The sequence below is a fragment of the Schistocerca americana genome, chromosome 1, assembly GCF_021461395.2.
Source record: "Schistocerca americana isolate TAMUIC-IGC-003095 chromosome 1, iqSchAmer2.1, whole genome shotgun sequence".
In the NCBI taxonomy this organism is placed as follows: domain Eukaryota; kingdom Metazoa; phylum Arthropoda; class Insecta; order Orthoptera; family Acrididae; genus Schistocerca; species Schistocerca americana.
Genome location: NC_060119.1, coordinates 531833179 through 531852177, shown reverse-complemented (window position 1 = coordinate 531852177; position 18999 = coordinate 531833179). Strand labels below are relative to the sequence as shown.

The 18999-nt window shown below is 40.8% G+C and overlaps 1 protein-coding gene across 6 annotated transcripts in view; it reads right to left on the bottom strand.

The window, feature by feature from the left end:
* Positions 1 to 18999, bottom strand: part of LOC124605423 (inter-alpha-trypsin inhibitor heavy chain H4-like) — a 262768-nt gene that overhangs the window by 62293 nt on the left and 181476 nt on the right. For 5 of the 6 annotated variants that reach the window (XM_047137099.1, XM_047137090.1, XM_047137082.1 and 2 more), the window contains exons 7-10: positions 18339 to 18542; positions 9194 to 9344; positions 7220 to 7575; positions 961 to 1233 (exon numbers count right to left, since the gene is read on the bottom strand). The exons of the other annotated variant lie outside the window; for it this stretch is intronic. In XM_047137099.1, coding sequence (XP_046993055.1) covers positions 961 to 1233; positions 7220 to 7575; positions 9194 to 9344; positions 18339 to 18542 — 984 coding nt within the window. The remainder of the gene's footprint in view (positions 1 to 960; positions 1234 to 7219; positions 7576 to 9193; positions 9345 to 18338; positions 18543 to 18999) is intronic. 6 annotated transcript variants of the gene reach the window in all.

The following is an 18999-nucleotide window of genomic DNA, read 5'->3' as shown; positions in this document are numbered from 1 at the left end:
CGTTGATGACGAATTTGCCTGCTCTCACGTTCCTATCAGAGTTCAAATTCACCAGTGTCACAGCTAAATGGTCAACAAATCTGGGTATTGCATGACTCATCCAGCTGACGAAACTGAGTCCCACAATGAGGCCCTTTCAGGCTCTTTCAGGTACTGATAACGATATATCACGCGAGCAGATTGCATTTCTATGTCCTCCGTAGTGGTCACTCAACATCTGAAGCTGTTAACACCTTTACGTACCTACCCAGACCTAGTAACAACACTAAACACGGATAAGAGTAATTGACACCAGCGGTCACTCTACCTGTCACAGAGAACTGCAACTCTAATCATTTATATACTTGCTGGAAATATGTACATATATGAAGTTTTACTGACATACGTTTATCTCTTCTGAACGCTTCACTTCTTTTTGTCAGGCTGTGTATACGATGCTTCTCCAGTGAGTTTTGTTGAACTAGTAGTTCAAATCAAAGATACACACTTGCCAGCCCACCACTTTCATAAAATGTTTTTAAACTTTGAAAGAAAGCACTTTGGTTCAATCAGTTTGGCCAGTCCCGTTGCTTGGGAGTGACCTATTTAACTGTAACTGCTACACCCTTGAAGGACGATGACCTGTCTTATATACTCATTTATTGATCTGCCCCTGTGATTCTTTCCTTGCTCCATTTTATCAAGTACAGTTTTGGGATTCGATCCCATACAGATGGAGAATTTTGATCACCTATTTCAACTTTCCAGTCATGTTCACTAATGTGAAAAACACTTAGTTCTACCTATCGTCTGGAATCCACATTAAACTGACTGGCTGAGCAAGTTGCAGTAAGGCAAAAATGTACCTCCTTCAATAGAACAATGTACAGGAACACACTATCATGTTCAATTTTTGTGTTGTCCACAGTTCCACCTTAACACAGTTGTAGATCAAATACAGGCCCTCTGCAGCACACTCACCTTCAGAGCGATGTCCTTGGCCCTGTCCTTAAGCGTCTGGTTGGGGGTGGCGGCGTCCAGGTCGAGCAGCTGGCGCACGGTGAGGAAGGCCCAGAGGCGCTCCCCAGAGGAGGCCTTCTCCAGCCTGGCCGGCGACCTGAACAGCTGACGGCCCTCCCCCACCACCATGGGCTCCTCCAGTGATGCTGTAGGCAGCAGCCTGCCAGATACCACCAGCTCACTGCCGCGGAACAGAGTCGAGAACCTGGTCTGTGTCAGGGATTCCTCCTCCACCTGCCAGGCACACACTCATTACTAGACAAGAACTCCGCGTGATATCAGACAGCTATAGAAATGACAAACTTAGTTTGTACACTAGCCTCTTTCCTCGATGTCCATCACTGAAATGAATGTTGTAAGAGAGTGGTGAAAGAAACAGATGAACCCAAGCAGAAGCCTACTGTGTAGTGTCTTACAAGAAAATGAAGATTACCTTCTCCCATTCTCTTCATACTTACAGTATATCATAGTCTGTGCCTTGGCACCAGTTTCCTAAAGCAATATAATACATTTCATAAAATACTGGAAAGAATTAATTTTTAAGAATTCTAACAGATGTTATGTGTATAAATTTTAGAGTTTTTTTAACAGAGCCTTCCACAGATTTATGCATAGCAATGTTGTTTTGTAATTATCTGGCTATGGAACAATTCTCATTAGACACAAATTTTTTAATATTCATTTGAGAATTCTGTAATTAAATCAACCTGATAATAATTCTCATTGTTAATTGTGAAACAAAGATACTAGAATATCCATAATAAATAAAAATTTGCTATAAAAATGCAAAATGTCTTAGTGTTAAATGAAAAGATTATATATGTCATTACTACTATCGTAACATTACATTTTAGTTTTACTCATAATCAGTAGAAACAAGTATTTTCTTTTCTACGTGATTTTTCACAATTTTGTACCCAATTTAAATATATTGTCATGTTTTTATGCAATAAATAATTAAAACTGCAGTATGTTACACTTATTAGAAAATTATCAGCAATATTTATTAATTAGCATTTGAACTCGATGATAAATATGGAATTCAAATAAAAACAAAAGAACAATATCGGAAAGCAAACCAGCGGTCTTACGATTATAAGACTAGAGATCAATCTATTCAAATTTTTTATGCTTAAAACAACCCAGAAACCTTCACATTTTAGTATCTGAGTGTTTTTGACCAGTTTATCATACAAATTTGAGGGACTGATATCTGGACATCAACTTTCAAACCTATATAAGTAGTATAAATTCGAAGAGGGCGACTCTGCAACGACTCCTAATAAATCTGGACAATGATTATGATATCAGATATCTTATAATCCAAACACGTGCCTCTCAGTTGTGCTCATATAATCAAATTAAAGTAATTGCAAAACACCATGGACTTCATAATAGCTAAGTGCTTATTTTCGATGAAGAGTGTTGATTGGATTGATGACTGGATTGAGTCTTGTGAGAGTGGTGTTGTTGGACAGGGGTTGGGGAGGGGTTGCAGAGGTTCTTAGAACAGCTGCAGCTGAGTAACCTAATGCAGGGTACCGGGATACAGCTTCAGAAAGAACTTAGTAATAGACACTAAAGAATGTGAAAAGTTTGTTTGAGTTTCAGAAGAATGAAAACCCAACTGATTTTATGTGACTGAGTGGGCAAAGATATAAAATAAGCACAATATTCTGAGCACCGTGAGATAACCACTTGACAATCTTCGACTGTATTTCTCAGCTTCTGGTTTTTTTTTTTTTTCAAACAATACCATTTTCCACTGAAACGCCACCTGTGGGCCTCATTAAACAAGCAAATGGTTCCAAAACTGTTTCACTTTCTCCAAGGCTAATAGAATGTACATTATTGTTAACAGTCTCGCTGTATATACAAACATGACAAAGGCTGTCAACCTCTTAAGCTCTCCAATCACTTCAGCCTCAAAGATGAGCGACCCCTTTGTTGGTTTGGTAAATGTGGGGAGACTATCAACTGGACAAGCTTAGCGATAGTAAAGCATAAAAATACAGAAGGGAACCGAAAAAACAATGGAGGAAACATAAAATAGTACTATAAAATAATCTTTATTTAATGCAGCGCAGTTGGATTGTGTGTCTCCTTAGAAAATTTTTAACTTTATGGATACCTCCCCAGCACTGTAAAGATATTTAAGTTGTAGCTGATCTTTACCAGTCAGTGATGAAGAAGGCTGCTCTGTTACTACATCCACCCTATGCTACAATGCATTAGTATTTGATACCCAACCACTCTTGGTTAATGTAGATGAAATAGTTTAGTATTTTACCTTTGTCTTTAATGTTCAGATGGATGCTCACTCTCAAGCCTGAACTCGTTCAGCATTTCTCCAGCGTCTCCATTCTCTCGTCATCCATCCACATAATCATCAAATGCTACTCTCCTGTTAAAGACTTTCTGTCCCCTCCCAATACTCTTTTCTCTGTCCCTGAACACTCACCACCCACTCGCCACCATAATACCACCTCACTGGCTGCCTCAGAAACCTCAATAATAATTTTCTGCGACTGGTGTGCATGCTCTCTTCTGTGCAGGATTTCGAGACGCACTCTGCTGGTTCCTTTATTTACGTTCACATGACCGCGGGATTTACGCAGTGGCGAGATGGTTCACGGCTGTTGGTATGTGGGATGCACTTAGCACTTGTGAGGCAAACTGAGGAGTTAACTGACTGAGAAGTAGCGGTTTCTGTCGCAAAAACTGGTGGTGGCCGAGAGAGCACTGTGCTGACCACATCCAGTGACGGCTACCGACAGAGGATGATACGGCGGTCGGTCGGTACCGACTGACCTCCTGAGGTCTATTCGGAAAGAGTATAGTTCTTGAGAAGTTTCACATGCCACAGTGTCTTATACCAGCCACATCACATGTTATTGTCTTACATCTCCCTAAGCTACGGTAGCTAGTACATTAATCTGGCTTCAACATTGACAAATTTTCTCCCCCAGCAGTTCTGTGGGTTCCTGTGGACATTCTCACAACAGAAACTTCCTGCAAGAGAGAATTTTTTCTTTTGTTTCCACTCTCCATTTACAAGTTGCTTCCAGATTCGTGAAGAATCAATTGTTTCATCTGCAGTGGTCTAAAACTTAGGTATTTGCAGTCTTTCTGGTACAGAAATTTGTATAGGTGGTTTGGATGTAGTTGTTTGGGATTCCTTTGTTACTGGTTGTTGATATTGAATAGTTTTGAAGACAAATAATCAAAACGTCCCCGGTCCCAGATTCTAACCCAGCAAATGCTTAAATTTTGAATAAAAATCATCAACGCCATTCAGTCGACGGCCTCGTCAAAGAGAGTGGAGGAGCGGACAGAGCTTCAGAGGACTCTCTTGCCCTTGAGAAGAGGAACAGCCCCAAAGGCAGAACAATCGCAGTCAACAACGCGGTAGGACGCAGACAGCAATGGAAATCACTGCGTTAAGGACACATAATGTGTATCCACAGGACATGTGGTCTGTAACTGAAAAAGTGTCCTGATACACTGTCCATTGGCAAAAGATTTCGGACTAGCCCCCATTCGGATTCTCGCAAGAGAACTGCCAAAAAGGAGGTGACCACGAGAAAAATACTGAATAACCAATGAAAGGATAATTTTCCACGAGACGGGGCGTGAAATTTCAGAAACTTGAACGTGGTAAGGAAGCTAGAAAATGTGAAAAGGGAAACGGTAAGGTTGAATCTAGATACAGTGGCGGTCAGTAAAGTGAAGTGAAAATAAGGCAAGCATTTCTATTCAGATGAGTATGGGTATTATCAACAGCGGCAGAAAATGGTATAACGGCAGTAGGATTTGTTACGAATAGGAAAGTAGAGCAGAGTGTGGGCTACTGTGAGCAGACTGGTGATAGGGTTGTTCGCAACACAACTCACTGCAAACCAACACCAACAACAATAGTTCAGTAACACATGCCGACGTGACAAGCTGAAGATGAAGAGATACAGGAAGTGTAAGAGGATAATGATCAGTTAATTCAGTGCTTTAAGGAGATGAAAATCTAATAGTCATGGGGGACTGGAATACAATTGTAGGAGAAGGAGGAGAAGAAGGGATTATGGGTCAGTAGGGGCTTGGTAGTAGGAATGAGAGAGAAGAAAGGGTAATTGAGTTCTGTAATTAATTTTAGCTAGTAACAGCGAATACTCTGTCCAAGAATCACAAGAGGAAGAGATATATTCAGAAAAGGCTGGGAGATTTCAGTTCGATTACATCGTGGTCAGAGAGAGATTCCAATATCACATACCAGATTGTAAAGGATACCCAGGAGCAGGTATAGCCTCAGATGACAATTTAGTAGTGATGAGGAGTAGGCTGACATTTAAAATATTAGTCAGAATGGATCAATAAACAAATGAGTGGGATATGGAAGTACTAAGGAATGAAGAGATACGCTTGAAGTTCTCTGAGGATATAGATACTGAGATAAGGAATAGCCAGTAGCCAGTTCAGATGAAGAGGAACGAGCATCTCTAAAAAGGGCAGTCACAGAAGTTGGAAAGAAAAACATAGATACAAAAAAGGTAATTACGAAGAAACTATGGATATCAGAAGAAATACCTCAGTTGATGAATAAAACAAGGAAGTACAAAAACATTCAGGAAAATTCAGAATTAGAGAAATACAAGTCACTTAGGAATTAAATAAATAGGAAGTGCCGGTAAGCTAAGGCGAAATGACTGAATCAAGAATTCGAAAAAGAAATTATTGTGGGTAGATCTGACTCAGGAAATAGAAAACTATGAACAACCTTCAGTAAAGTTAAAAGCTAGGGCGGTGACATAAAGGCAGCAATGAGAATTCCACTGTTAAATACAGAGGAGAGAGTGGATAGCAGAAAAGAGTACACTGGAAGACGTGTATGAGGGGGAAGATTTGTCTGATAATCTGCTAGAAGAAGAAACAGGGATCTATAAGGAAAAGATGGGACGTCTAGTATTAGAATGGCTCTGTAAAAGATCTCTGGAAGACTCAAGATCAAATAACGGAGAAGGGATGGGTAACATGCCATCAGAATTTTTAAAACCATTAGGTGAAGTGGCAACAAAATGAGTCTGGTGAAATACCATCTGACTTTCATAGAAGCATCATCCACACAGTTCAGAAGAATGCAAGACCTGACAAGTGTCAAAATTGTTGCATAATCAGCTTAATAGCTCAAGCATCAAAGTTGCTGTCAAGAATAATGTACAGAAGAATGGAAATTAAAACTGAGGAACTATTAGGTGACCATCAGTTTGGCTTTAGGAAAGGTAAAGACATGAGGGAGGCAATTCTGACGTTGCGGCTGCTAATGGAAGCAAGAGTGAGGAAGAACCATAGGATTTGTTGACTTGAAAAAAAGCGTTCGACAGTGTCAGTTGATGAAAGATGTTCTAAATTCTAAGGAAAGTAGGGGTAAGCTTAGGGAAAGACAGTACCAGAGCCAGGAGGGAAAAATAACAGTCGAAGAATAAAGACGAAGTGCTCGGATTAAAAACCGTGTAAGGTATTGATGTAGTTTTTCGCCCCTATTGTTCTATCTATACGTCGAAGAAGCAATGATGTTAGTACAGGAAAGATTCAGGAGTGGATTTAAAATTGAAGGTGGCATTCCTGCCAAGAGAAGTCTACTAGTACCAACATACACCTTAATTTGAGGAAGAAATTTCTGAGAATGTACGTTTAGAGCATGGCATTTATTGCAGTGAAACGTGGACTATGGAAAAACCAGAACAGGGGATAATCGAAGCATCTGATATGTGGTGCTACAAAGGAATTTTGAAAATTAGGTGAACCTATAAGGTAAGCAATGAGGAAGTGCTCTGCAGAATTGGCGAGGACAGGAATTTATAGAAAACACTCTCAAGAAGAAGTGTCAGGACGGTAGGACATCTGTTAAGAAAAAAGAATATAACTTCCTTGATATTAGAGGGGCTGTGGAGGGTGAAAACCGTAGAGGAAGTAGAGCAAGACAGAGATTGAAATACATCCAACAAATAACTGAAGACATAGGTTTCAGGTGCTTATCTGTGATCAAGAAGTTTACATGGGAGAGCAATTCGTGGCAGGCTGCATCAAACCAGTCAGAAGACTAATGATTCAAGAAGTTGTAATAATAAATAATTAGTATCAAATTATATAGAGTCCTAGCTGTGGTTTACAACTACAATTCAAAAGGGGAATACAAAGAGTTCTTGTAGTGTCAGGCACTGGAGCTCACCTGTCCATCCCCGTATGTGAAGTTGACGCTGGAGAGGAGTGGCGACGCGACCTGCCGGTAGAAGTTGCGCAGCTGCAGGTGGGCGTCCGCCGCCTCGTAGATGCGCCTGCCGAAGCCTCCGTTGCGCAGCGCCAGCTTCCTGAGAAATCCAAAGTCTGCATCTTCACCGAAGGCCAACGTAAACAGTGCTGCTCCCCGCTCCGCATTGGTGGCGGTGAAGTCCTGCAAGATGGCTTCTGGCCCTCCATTAGGCAGTCCGTCCGTCAGCAACACCATCACAAGAGGCGCATCCGGACGTGAAACACCTGCCTTGGATACTCGCAGTGCTGTGTCCAGCGCGTCGTGCATCGCGGTCCCTGTACATAGCAGGTCCATCCTATCATCAGGCTTATTTTATGCACTATGAATGGCCTCACGTCTTTATGTACATGTACCTTATGATTATTGATCCAGCCATAGAGTGTTTTGAAGTGTTTACCCCGTAACGACCATTTTTCTCAAATGTGCTGAAATATACCAATGACTCTCCGAGACAGTCCCTACCTTCAGTCCGCATTCATTTCCAACACTTCACGAGAATGTCACCTGATATACGAACAAAAGTCTAAGATAAGATCTCCCTTCTAATTTAAACAGTCGATACTTATGTGTCGTAGTGTTGCTTACCTTTAAACCAAGCAGTCCTTACAGCCTACATTTTGTACAGAAATGATCATTTGTGGCAACTGTCGTGGAAAGCATACTTCTGTCTGAACGACTACAGTCTGACCCTACATCAACACCTTTAGGTGCCTATATCATAAAAAGTTAAGAAACTAATGCACTGCATCTTTCAAGTTGATATTGGAGGAACAACTATTATGATGATGGCTTTCGTGAACTATTATCGGTAGTTACAGTCGATATTCTCAGTATCAACTGCTTCTGCATGGAAGCTGTAAAGATCATAATCTTAAAATTCATTTAACAGACATCTAGCATAACATTTTGTTATGACGCTGTTGCTGAAAATGTCTAGAACTTAGTAAAATTACAAGAATTGTTTTATACTTAGTCTGCTTTTTTTTGTCTCGTAACTCGTCGATCGAAATATGAGAGTTCTTATCATTTTTCTTCTGCAGTAATAAATACCAAAAATGGTTCAAATGGCTCCAAGCACAATGGGACTTAACATCTGAGGTCATCAATCCCCTAGACTTAGAACTAAGTAAACCTAACTAACCTAAGGACATCACACACATCCATGCCCGAGGCAGGATTCGAACCTACGACCGTAGTAGCCGCGTGATTCCGGACTGAAGGGCCTAGAACCGCTCGGTCACTGCGGCCGGCCTAATAAATACCCATTTTAATGTAAGTAGTTTGACAGGCAAATTCCTGAGAAAGTTTGAAGTCACACTAGATTAATATTGCATATAGAAGTTAACGTTTCACTGTATAGTAACTTCTAAAGATGTTGATCATATAATACTGGGGAATGTGAAATCGTCACAAGAAAGTTTGAAGGTACTGCCTTATTTCAGAACTATTTTTATATCTTTTTTGTGTTCACTGCTAGAATTAACAATGAAAGCTAGAAAAATTTACAAAATAGCATTTACATGGAAATGGAGTGGTGTGCTTAATTTCAGTTGCTGTCAGTAACCTTGATACCAGTTTCGAATTGCAAAACCTCAAAATCAAAATCATGAATGTCTTAATAATCCATAGGCAGAACATGATAATGTAAAATCCTCTTCTTACTCTACTGCCGCTACTGTTACCATAGTGCTTCAAAAATTTCTTTGACAGTTTTCAGCTTCTTTCCTTTTTGATAAAGAAACCGACACAAAATGCAGAGCAATTTGCTATACCATTTATTCTGTTTTTCCCCACCTCTAGCAGACGGTGATAAATTCCAAGGATGGTTTTAACTTCTGCTGTTACTTTGGTGGTGAGCTACACCACTACTACTACCTAGAATGTTGAACTCACCTCCTCCAGCATAGAGACCTCTCACGAAATTTTTGGCTCTAGCAACATTGTCTGCAGTTGCCGGCACGACAGCATCAGCATCATTTTCTGGTCCGTTGGCTCGATCGTACCAGGATGTATAGGTCTTGTTCTCGGTATCTGGCCACCACACCTATGGTTAAATGATAAATTAGATTTATGTCGCTATAGGCCCTCTTAAGATGTTGGTTATGCTTCCACAAAGACTATCAAGACGTCACTAAGAAAATATAGGGTGAAGAGGACAAATGAGATGATTCAACAACCTAGAGATTAAAATAAGTTTTATTATTTTTTGCTGACATGAATCCAAAGCAAATGAAGGGAAATTTATAGTTTATCTTGAAAGTTACTATTTTTTGAATGTAATATCACTCAGCTGACGTTCTTTGTGTTGCACGCATTTTTGTAGTCTGAAGGTGAATTTGCCCATGATGTTGCGTTGTGTCTCCAACGCCACATTCTTCATTTCTTACCGATATCGTACTTACAAGCCATGTCTGATTTTTGAAGGGTTTTCCATGGAAACTTTAAGCTTGAGGTAACCCCAACGAGAAACATCTGAAGCTGATAAATATGTTGAACAGGAATGCCACGGGAAAACGTCGCTTTTAGTCAGGAGACGATTAGAAAATGCGAGTCTTAGCAAATCCATCAACACTGCAGGAGTACGACTTGTCTGCACCATGCTGGTGGTAGAGTGTTTCTTCATCTGGATCATAGGCATCGAGTTCAGACAGACAAAACGTTACCAATCAATATTCTCTTGGATCCGGCTTCCTTTTGAATTGCCACCTCTTTCCTTTGTAGTAATACCAGTGTTTCTAGAGTGTCTCACCCAAAGGCTTGAAAGCTAGGAACATGGTTAAGGAGCCTGAGGAGTTAAATTAAAATACCAGTGGGAAGAGCAATGGGTTTCTACAAAATTATCCAAGTTCTTGTAATACATGTTTACAACAATAGCATGTTGCGCAACTGAACAACGCCCCACTACCATAACCTTCCACTAGAGAAACCTGCCAGTCTTTAAATCTCCCCATTTGACTACTTCACCCTGTATTTCATGGAGTGTGTTCACTTCTTTTTGCATAATTATCAAGACCTTTCCAGCAAATTATTTTGATAGTAAAAGAATGCAATCTTCCACAACAAAATATCTGTACTTTTCCCTTTCCCGTAGCTACATGCTCTATACATTATTTTCAGAATAAGTGTTTTGATGTAATATTTGTCTATTTAAAGCAGCTACATATCAGACACGTGTGAGCAGCTGATGTTATTGCACGTACATTAGCTTACTTATGCACCATCATTCAACATAATGCAACTACTGATATGCAAGCACAGCTGTGGGTAGTAAACAGTTCACAATATTGTTCGGCCAACGGTAAATATATAAACAAATTTTTGAATGGAAGGGATCTTCCATGGCGCAACTGTGATTGGATAAACGTTATAGTATGGAACAAATTTAATCTGTCTAATAAATATTGCATTTAAAATGGTAATAGAAAAGTTGGTTAACAGTTACTGAAGCTACGTTATAGCTCATCTTATTAAGGCATCTACCAATGGCTTACATATTGAATTGAAGCACTTTCTCTTTTTTTAGTCAAATTGTAATATAATGGACAGACGAGACCCCCATTCACAATAGCTGCTTGCCACTTGGAGTTGTAAGTCGAGGGATATGACAGGGCATTCAGGCAGTCTCTTTTCTGCGTCTGAACATGTGTCAGACCAGTCGTTGGATCACACCTACACTGTGATGCTACTCCACATGTCAGGGCACATCAGCACATAATCGACGAGGTACTGTTTGCAAGCAAAGGAAATCCCTTCTGGGAATAACTATTTTTTTGTTACTTCTGCAATTGGCACCGTGGAAGTGTGTAGTATTTAAGGGAGATGCAAAATTATTTGATTGTGCTGAAGAAGAATATGAGCTAGCCATTCAGGTGCGCGGCCTTGCCCAGGAAGTGGTTTGTGCAGAAAGCTAGGGCAGAGAGTGCCTGTTGTGGAAAACTTCAGCAAGGCGAAGGAGTTACTCCCAGCGAGATTCGCCTGGAGACACCAGAGTGGCGACATCTATATGGTCTTTATGAGACTTGGTTGCCAGTTATGGCTGCCAGTATGCAGTTCCTGGCTGCCGGCCTGCCACATCCATGCCACTGCCGGGAGATATTGCCAGTTGACACCAGCACACATTCGACCACTCAACCAGCATATCGACAATCACCCAGAAAAGGACAGAGGCTCTATAACTCAAACCATAAAAACAATGAGCACTTGTTCAATGGAGAAGATGTGTTTCAGAGTAGTAAACATGTACTAGTGCTCATAGCTCCTCTTTTATGTATTTTAGAGCCCTTGTTTACTATAGTGGCCAGCACGAAAGTTGAGTCCTCAAGGTCACAGCCGCTGCCTGCCGGCAGCAGGGTCTGTGGGCTGTGATTAGTCCTCCTCTCGGCTTTGTTGCCATGCAGGTACCATTAGCGGTAGGGTGGTTCAGAGCAGCTGAGAGCTCAGTGTCACCGTGCTGTATCGAGTGTCATTTCTGATCTCAGTGTCTTACTGTCTTTATAAAGGTGCTTTGACGTGTGTTCATTCGTGAACAACAATGCAGGAGCAACGTCCTACTTGTAGTACTCCTTCAGTTGATGTGCATAAATGTCGGAAAGACATTTGTAAACAATCGAAAATTATCATATCGAATACACTCAAGTTTTTTACTGATCTGGCCCACAATGAAGAAGCGAGAAATAACTTAAATTTTGCGCAAATTCATAAACTTACTGCTAAAGCGTGTGGTGTCTCCAAGTCAACTGTAGAGCGTATTTGCAAATCTGTGTCATTGGTTGAATATCCAGACATGAATGAGTGTTTCGATTCTCCAAGAAAGGGATACGAACGTGAAAGGAAATCAATCGACTTTGACGATTTTAACAAAGAGCGCGTGTGTAGAACTGTACTTGCATATCACGACAGAGGAGAGTATCCAATGGCTAAAAAAATAGAGGCTGACCTCCGTGAAAAAATTTACTAGGCCTCAGAGACCTCCGTTCTTCGTCTTCTCCGCTCCCTTGGTTTCCGATTCAATAACTATAATGACGGGCGGAAATTCTTAATGGAACGTAGAGACATTGCAGCAGCAAGAGCGAAGTTTTTGCGTACAATGCCTTTCTTGAGTGCTGAAGACACTAGGCCTACAGTGTACTTGGATGAAACTTGGGTTTCACAGAACCACACCAATGACTATACAGGGTGTTACAAAAAGGTACGGCCAAACTTTCAGGAAACATTCCTCACACACAAAGAAAGAAAATATGTTATGTGGACATGTGTCCGGAAACGCTTACTTTCCATGTTAGAGCTCATTTTATTACTTCTCTTCAAATCACATTAATCATGGAATGGAAACACACAGCAACAGAACGTACCAGCGTGACTTCAAACATTTTGCTACAGGAAATGTTCAAAACGTCCTCCGTTAGCTAGGATACATGAATCCACCCTCCGTCGCATGGAATCCCTGATGCGCTGATGCAGCCCTGGAGAATGGCGTATTGTATCACAGCCGTTCACAATACGAGCACGAAGAGTCTCTACATTTGGTACCGGAGTTGGGTAGACAAGAGCTTTCAAATGCCCCCATAAATGAAAGTCAAGAGGGTTGAGGTCAGGAGAGCGTGGAGGCCACGAAATTGGTCCACCTCTACCAATCCATCGGTCACCGAATCTGTTGGTGAGAAGCTTACGAACACTTCGACTGAAATGTGCAGGAGCTCCATCGCGCATGAACCACATCTTGTGTCGTACTTGTAAAGGCACATGTTCTAGCAGCACAACTAGATTATCCCGTATGAAATCAAGGCGGTGAATCGAGGAAGTACAGTACATACTGACGAAACTAAAATGAGCTCTAACATGGAAATTAAGCGTTTCCGGACACATGTCCACATAACATCTTTTCTTTCTTTGTGTGTGAGGAATGTTTCCTGAAAGTTTGGCCGTACCTTTTTGTAACATCCTGTATATGGCACGACACCAAAGGAAACGGCGGTTTGAAAGTGCCTACTGGTAGAGGTGGCCGATTAATCATCGGCCACGCTGGTTTATTAACCACACGCTTCATACCAGTGGCAAAACTTGTTTTTCGTGGTAGAAAAAGTTCTTGCCAATCCGATTACCATTCAGAAATGAATGCAGAAGTTTTTAAGAACTGGTTTATTCGACTGTTGCCTATGCTGGAAGTAGGGTCAATTATCGTGATGGATAACACCAGCTACCATTCCATTGAGATAAAAAAGGCTCCCACGTTCAAATTGGCGCAAGGCAGATATTAAGGAGTGGTTAAAGAGAAATAATGTTTCATTTTCAGTCGATGAAGCGAAGACTGAACTCCTATCTAAGAAAGAAATCGTAGGTGCCTAAAAGACTTACGAATTAGATCAACTGGCAAACGAAATGGGACACCAAGCGGTATGTCTACCACCATATCACTGCCAGTATAGTCCCATTGAATTGCTATGGGCCCAATTAAAGCGAGAAATAGTAAAAAGAAATACTGCTTTCAAACTTGCTGACGTCGAGAAGCTAACACACGAAGCTCTTGACAATGTTACTCAGCAGGACTGGGAGACGTGCGTAAAACACGCAGAAGCATTGCAAGAAACTGATTTATTGAACACGGGTTTAAGAGACAGCATAGTGGAATCTGTGATGATACTCCTGGCTAAACAAGCGACAGTGAACCTGAAGATACGGAGCCAGAAGATGTTTCAGTTTATGTTAGTGCTGACTTTGTAAAAAGCTGACTTGATTTAAATGTTTGTCTATTCATTTCAGTTATAGAGAACATACTGCGAATGTTTCTCCCTTACAGTAGACGTCTGATAAATTTATCACAAATAGTTTACTCGACATTAACTGTCAATTAAAATAATATTGTCAATTCTGTATCAATTAAAAAACAGTTTTTCCTAAAAACCTGTATCGAATGTCTTTATATTCGGATATAATCTCACTGCATTAGGTTTACTTGTACATTCGAAATTTAACTCCTTTTTTTCCTAGAAGGATTAACTGGCTGTTTCAAAGTAAGTGTAATGCGGTTCATAAAATGACAAAACGTTGTGGTGCTTCTGTATCGACTGTATAGAGGGTGGTCCATTGATCGTGACCAGGCCAAATATCTCACGAAATAAGCATCAAACTAAAAAACTACAAAGAACGAAACTTGTCTAGCTTGAAGGGGGAAACCAGATGGCGCTATGGTTAGCCCGCTAGATGGCACTGCCATAGGTCAAACGGATATCAACTGCGTTTTTTTAAATATAGAAACCCCCTTTCTTAATTACATATTCGTGTAGTACGTAAAGAAATATAAATGTTTTAGTTGGACCACTTTTTTCGCTTTGTGATAGATGGCGCTGTAATAGTCACAAACATATGGTTCGCAATTTTAGACGAACAGTTGGAACAGGTAGGTTTTTTAAATTAAAATACAGAACGTAGGTATGTTTGAACTTTTTATATCGGTTGTTCCAATGTAATACATGTACCTTTGTGAACTTATCATTTCTGAGAACACATGCTGTTACAGCGTGATTACCTGTAAATAGCACATTAATGCAATGCATGATCAAAATGATGTCCGTCAACCTCAATGCATTTGGCAATACGCGTAACGACATTCCTCTCAACAGCGAGTAGTTCGCTTTCCGTAATGTTCGCACATGCGTTGACAATGCGCTGACGCATGTTGCCAGGCGTCGTCGGTGGATCACGATAGCAAATATCCTTCAATTTTCCCCACAGAAAGAAATCCGGGGACGTCAGATCCGGTGAACGTGCGGGCCATGGTATGGTGCTTCGACGACCAATCCACCTGTCACGAAACATGCTATTCAATACCGCTTCAACCGCACGCGAGCTATGTGCCGGACATCCATCATGTTGGAAGTACATCGCCATTCTCTCATGCAGTGAAACATCTTGTAGTAACATCGGTAGAACATTACGTAGGAAATCAGCATACATTGCACCATTTAGATTGCCATCGATGAAATGGGGGCCAATTATCCTTCCTCCCATAATGCCGCACCCTACATTAACCTGCCAAATCGCTGATGTTTCACTTGTCGCAGCCATCGTGAATTTTCCGTTGCCCAATAGTGCATATTATGCCGATTTACGTTACCGCTGTTGGTGAATGACGCTTCGTCGCTAAATAGAACGCGCGTAAAACATCTGTCATCGTCCCGTAATTTCTCTTGTGCCCAGTGGCAGAATTGTACACGACGTTCAGAGTCGTCGCCATGCAATTCCTGGTGCATAGAAATATGGTACGGGTGCAATCGATGTTGATGTAGCATTCTCAGCACCAACGTTTTTGAGATTCCCGATTCTCGCGCAATTTGTCTACTACTGATGTGCGGATTAGCCGCGACAGCAGCTAAAACACCTACTGGGGCATCATCATTTGTTGCAGGTCGTGGCTGACGTTTCACATGTGGCTGAACACTTCTCGTTTCCTTAAATAACGTAACCATCCGGCGAACGGTCCGGACACTTGGATTATGTCGTCAAGGTTACCGAACAGCGTACATAGCACACGCTCTTTGGGCATTTTGATCACAATAGCCATACATCAACACGATATCGACCTTTTCCGCAATTGGTAAACGATCCATTTCAACACGGGTAATGTATCACGAAGTAAATACCGTCCACATTGGCGGAATGTTACATGATACCACGTACTTATACGTTTGTGACTATTACAGCGCCATCTATCACAAAGCGAAAAAAGTGGTCCAACTAAAACATTCCTATTTCTTTACGTACTACACGAATATGTAATAAAAATGGCGGTTCCTATTTATAAAACGCAGTTGATATCCGTTTGACCTATGGCAACGCCATCTAGCGGGCCAACCATAGCGCCATCTGGTTTCCCCATTCAAGCTAGATGAGTTTCGTTCTTGATTGTTTTTTCGTTTGATGCTTATTTCGTGAGATATTTGGCCCGGTCACCATCAATAGACCACCCTGTATATAAACAGTGCAGTAACATCAGAACAGTCGCAGCACCTATTCTAATTCTCCGAGAAGAGCATAGAAATCTATGATATTTGACGACTTTTACAAAAAGCTAGAACGTAGAATTTTATTACTTTAGTATGACAGAGGACAGTATCCGATGGCTGCAGAAATACAGTGTAATGTCTGTGATAAAATTTATTATTCTGGCCAATCACTTAAACGTACTGTCTTCTCCGCCCAATTGGTTATTAATTCAGAAACTGTAATGATGGACGAAATTTGTAGCACAAGACAGGGACATTGCAGTAGTAAGAACGAGGTTTTTTTGTGTAACAAGCACATATTGCGTGTTGAGAATAATAGGCTTTCAGCAAATTTAGGTAAAACTTTGATTTCACAAAACCTTTCGAACAAATGTTTTGCTCGAGTTCAGTGAAAATATTGGCTTCAAAATAACTACAATTACTTTTGCGTAGCATATCTTGGCGTTTTGAGTGATGGGTGCAATAACGAATGATATGTATTAGCAAGCAGTAAAATATTTTCTGGAAGTAGGGAATATTCTCGGTCATATTATAACGAACCTTTCGAACAAAGCTCTTGGTGACAGCTTACGACTCGCGTGCTGCTGCGCACGGAATATCGCGGAAGAAATTTTCTTCTGTAAGTGATACGATACAATAATAATGTCTGAAATGTTACCAAAAATAATTTTGTAGTTTTCTTAACAACTTTCTCGCGGGAAGTTTCTTGGCAGTCCTACAGAACGAAAATTCATCAGCGACTACATTTTTCGCTGCGCAGTCGGCACAGTTTCACACCTCTTATAACATTTTATTTTTTATCTGAGAATACTTTTATGTTTCTGAAATAAAAGACGCAGAATGTACTTCTGTAAACTTTGAGGATGTTCAAATTTCTTTTCAGTCTATTTACATTAGTGATTCTGTTACTACCACAGGTTGAAGTAAAAAATTAGTTTCCTCCAAAATTTCTTGTAACGTTAGTTTTCATTTTGTTCCTAGCAGCTAGTGAGAATTTTCTTTTAGTAAATACTCCATCGTATTCTACACGAAAAATAGAGTTGCCCAGCATTTTTTTAAAATTTTTTACGAACATTTGAAATTATCGCTATAAAAAAACAGGCAATGCTGTTAGACGGCGAGATGACGTTGAAGTCCTATTTTCGTGGCGGCCCCTATAGACACTTTTTCTTGTTTTGATTTTTACTACCAAACCCTGAAAGTTATATATCCTATTTTCTTAGCAGCAACAGTACCTGTACACTTGTCTCACTGTCAGAGGTATCAGAATGATTTTCGCTTGTAACTTTCGAGTCGTTCGTTTCCAAGGCAGGAACGTTTCAATCAAACTGATACATTTATACGTCTCCATCGTCCTTGAGAGTTTGTAACATCATCACAAAATCGCCCTGTGTATACACAGATTTACTGGCGCCAATGCCTCTAACTTTGACGCTTTGTAGTATTGTTGGATGCCGTTTCTTGACATGAACTCCTGTTCAAAATATTCTGTACTCACTCCCCTCTACAAGTCCTTGAAATTTGTAATGTAAATTGCCGAACCTCCTATATAATAAGTAATTTTAAATATCAGGTAATAGGTAGTATTAAATAAAAATATGTATTGTTTCTGTCATAATATTCCCATAATTTGTAATGCGTATATAGTAACCCTCAATGGTTTTCTTCTCACTTTGATAACGTTATTTACTGATTTATGTCATTGTTTATTTGTCAATTTGCTTGGGTTGCAATCCACTACCAATTTTCTATGGACTCAGTGGCGATGACTGCAGCTCTCCTGTTCACAGTGGACTTAAACTGAACAAATGCTACTTAGGTTACGAGTTTAGTGAGTGTGTCTGCAAGGGACTATAGACGGATTTTGAATCAAACTCTACCTGACTGAGACCCCATTTCTCATCCTATGTGCCACCTCTTCTCTTTCTACATGAGCAAAACTTTTATCTATTTCCCATTCTTTAGTTGCCTGTGTCAATTGAACGACATGCTGGATACTACCATGATGTAAGCAAACGAGGGAACCTACTTCTTACCCGTGATCCAGAGGAGAATGTGATGAGCGTGAAGTTGTCACGTGGACTCAGCTCATCAAGGATGGAGACCATGGCCTGCCTCAGCTGGTCTATCTTGTGACCGCTCATGGAGCCACTCACGTCCAGCACGAACACGATGTACTTCTCCAGCGGTGGCAGGTCTGGTGGTGAGTAGAAGTGCACGAAGTACCCGTCATCAGTCACCTGCCCACAAGAAATGTTTCAAAACCGTTAGTGAAGGCATTATGGAAACTGAAGCTAATTAACATGGCATCATTCAACGATGTTACAACGATAGACAAAAACAAGAGGTGTTCCACGTGAAGAAGGAATCTTCAGCTGGGAAGACACAAAAAATCACTACAATTTGTGTTGAAACACGTCCCCGTCGTGCACTCCGATCTGTTTCATAATTTCACTTGCTGCGTTCAAGTGCACACTGTGTGAGTCACTTGATGGCCGAGCATCGCATTCCTCGTGAGTCGGTAGGCCAGCGGCAACAAATTTCTGCTCCGAATCGCGCGTCATATCTAGTTCAGCTTGGAAATTTCGGCCAGGGCGAGCCAAAATTTAATTGCGCTGACATGCTCTCGACAGAGGAAGCTACGCACTGCTTTTGTGTCCTGTTTCTGCCTAGTTTACAAGTTCTGTTGGAAGATGG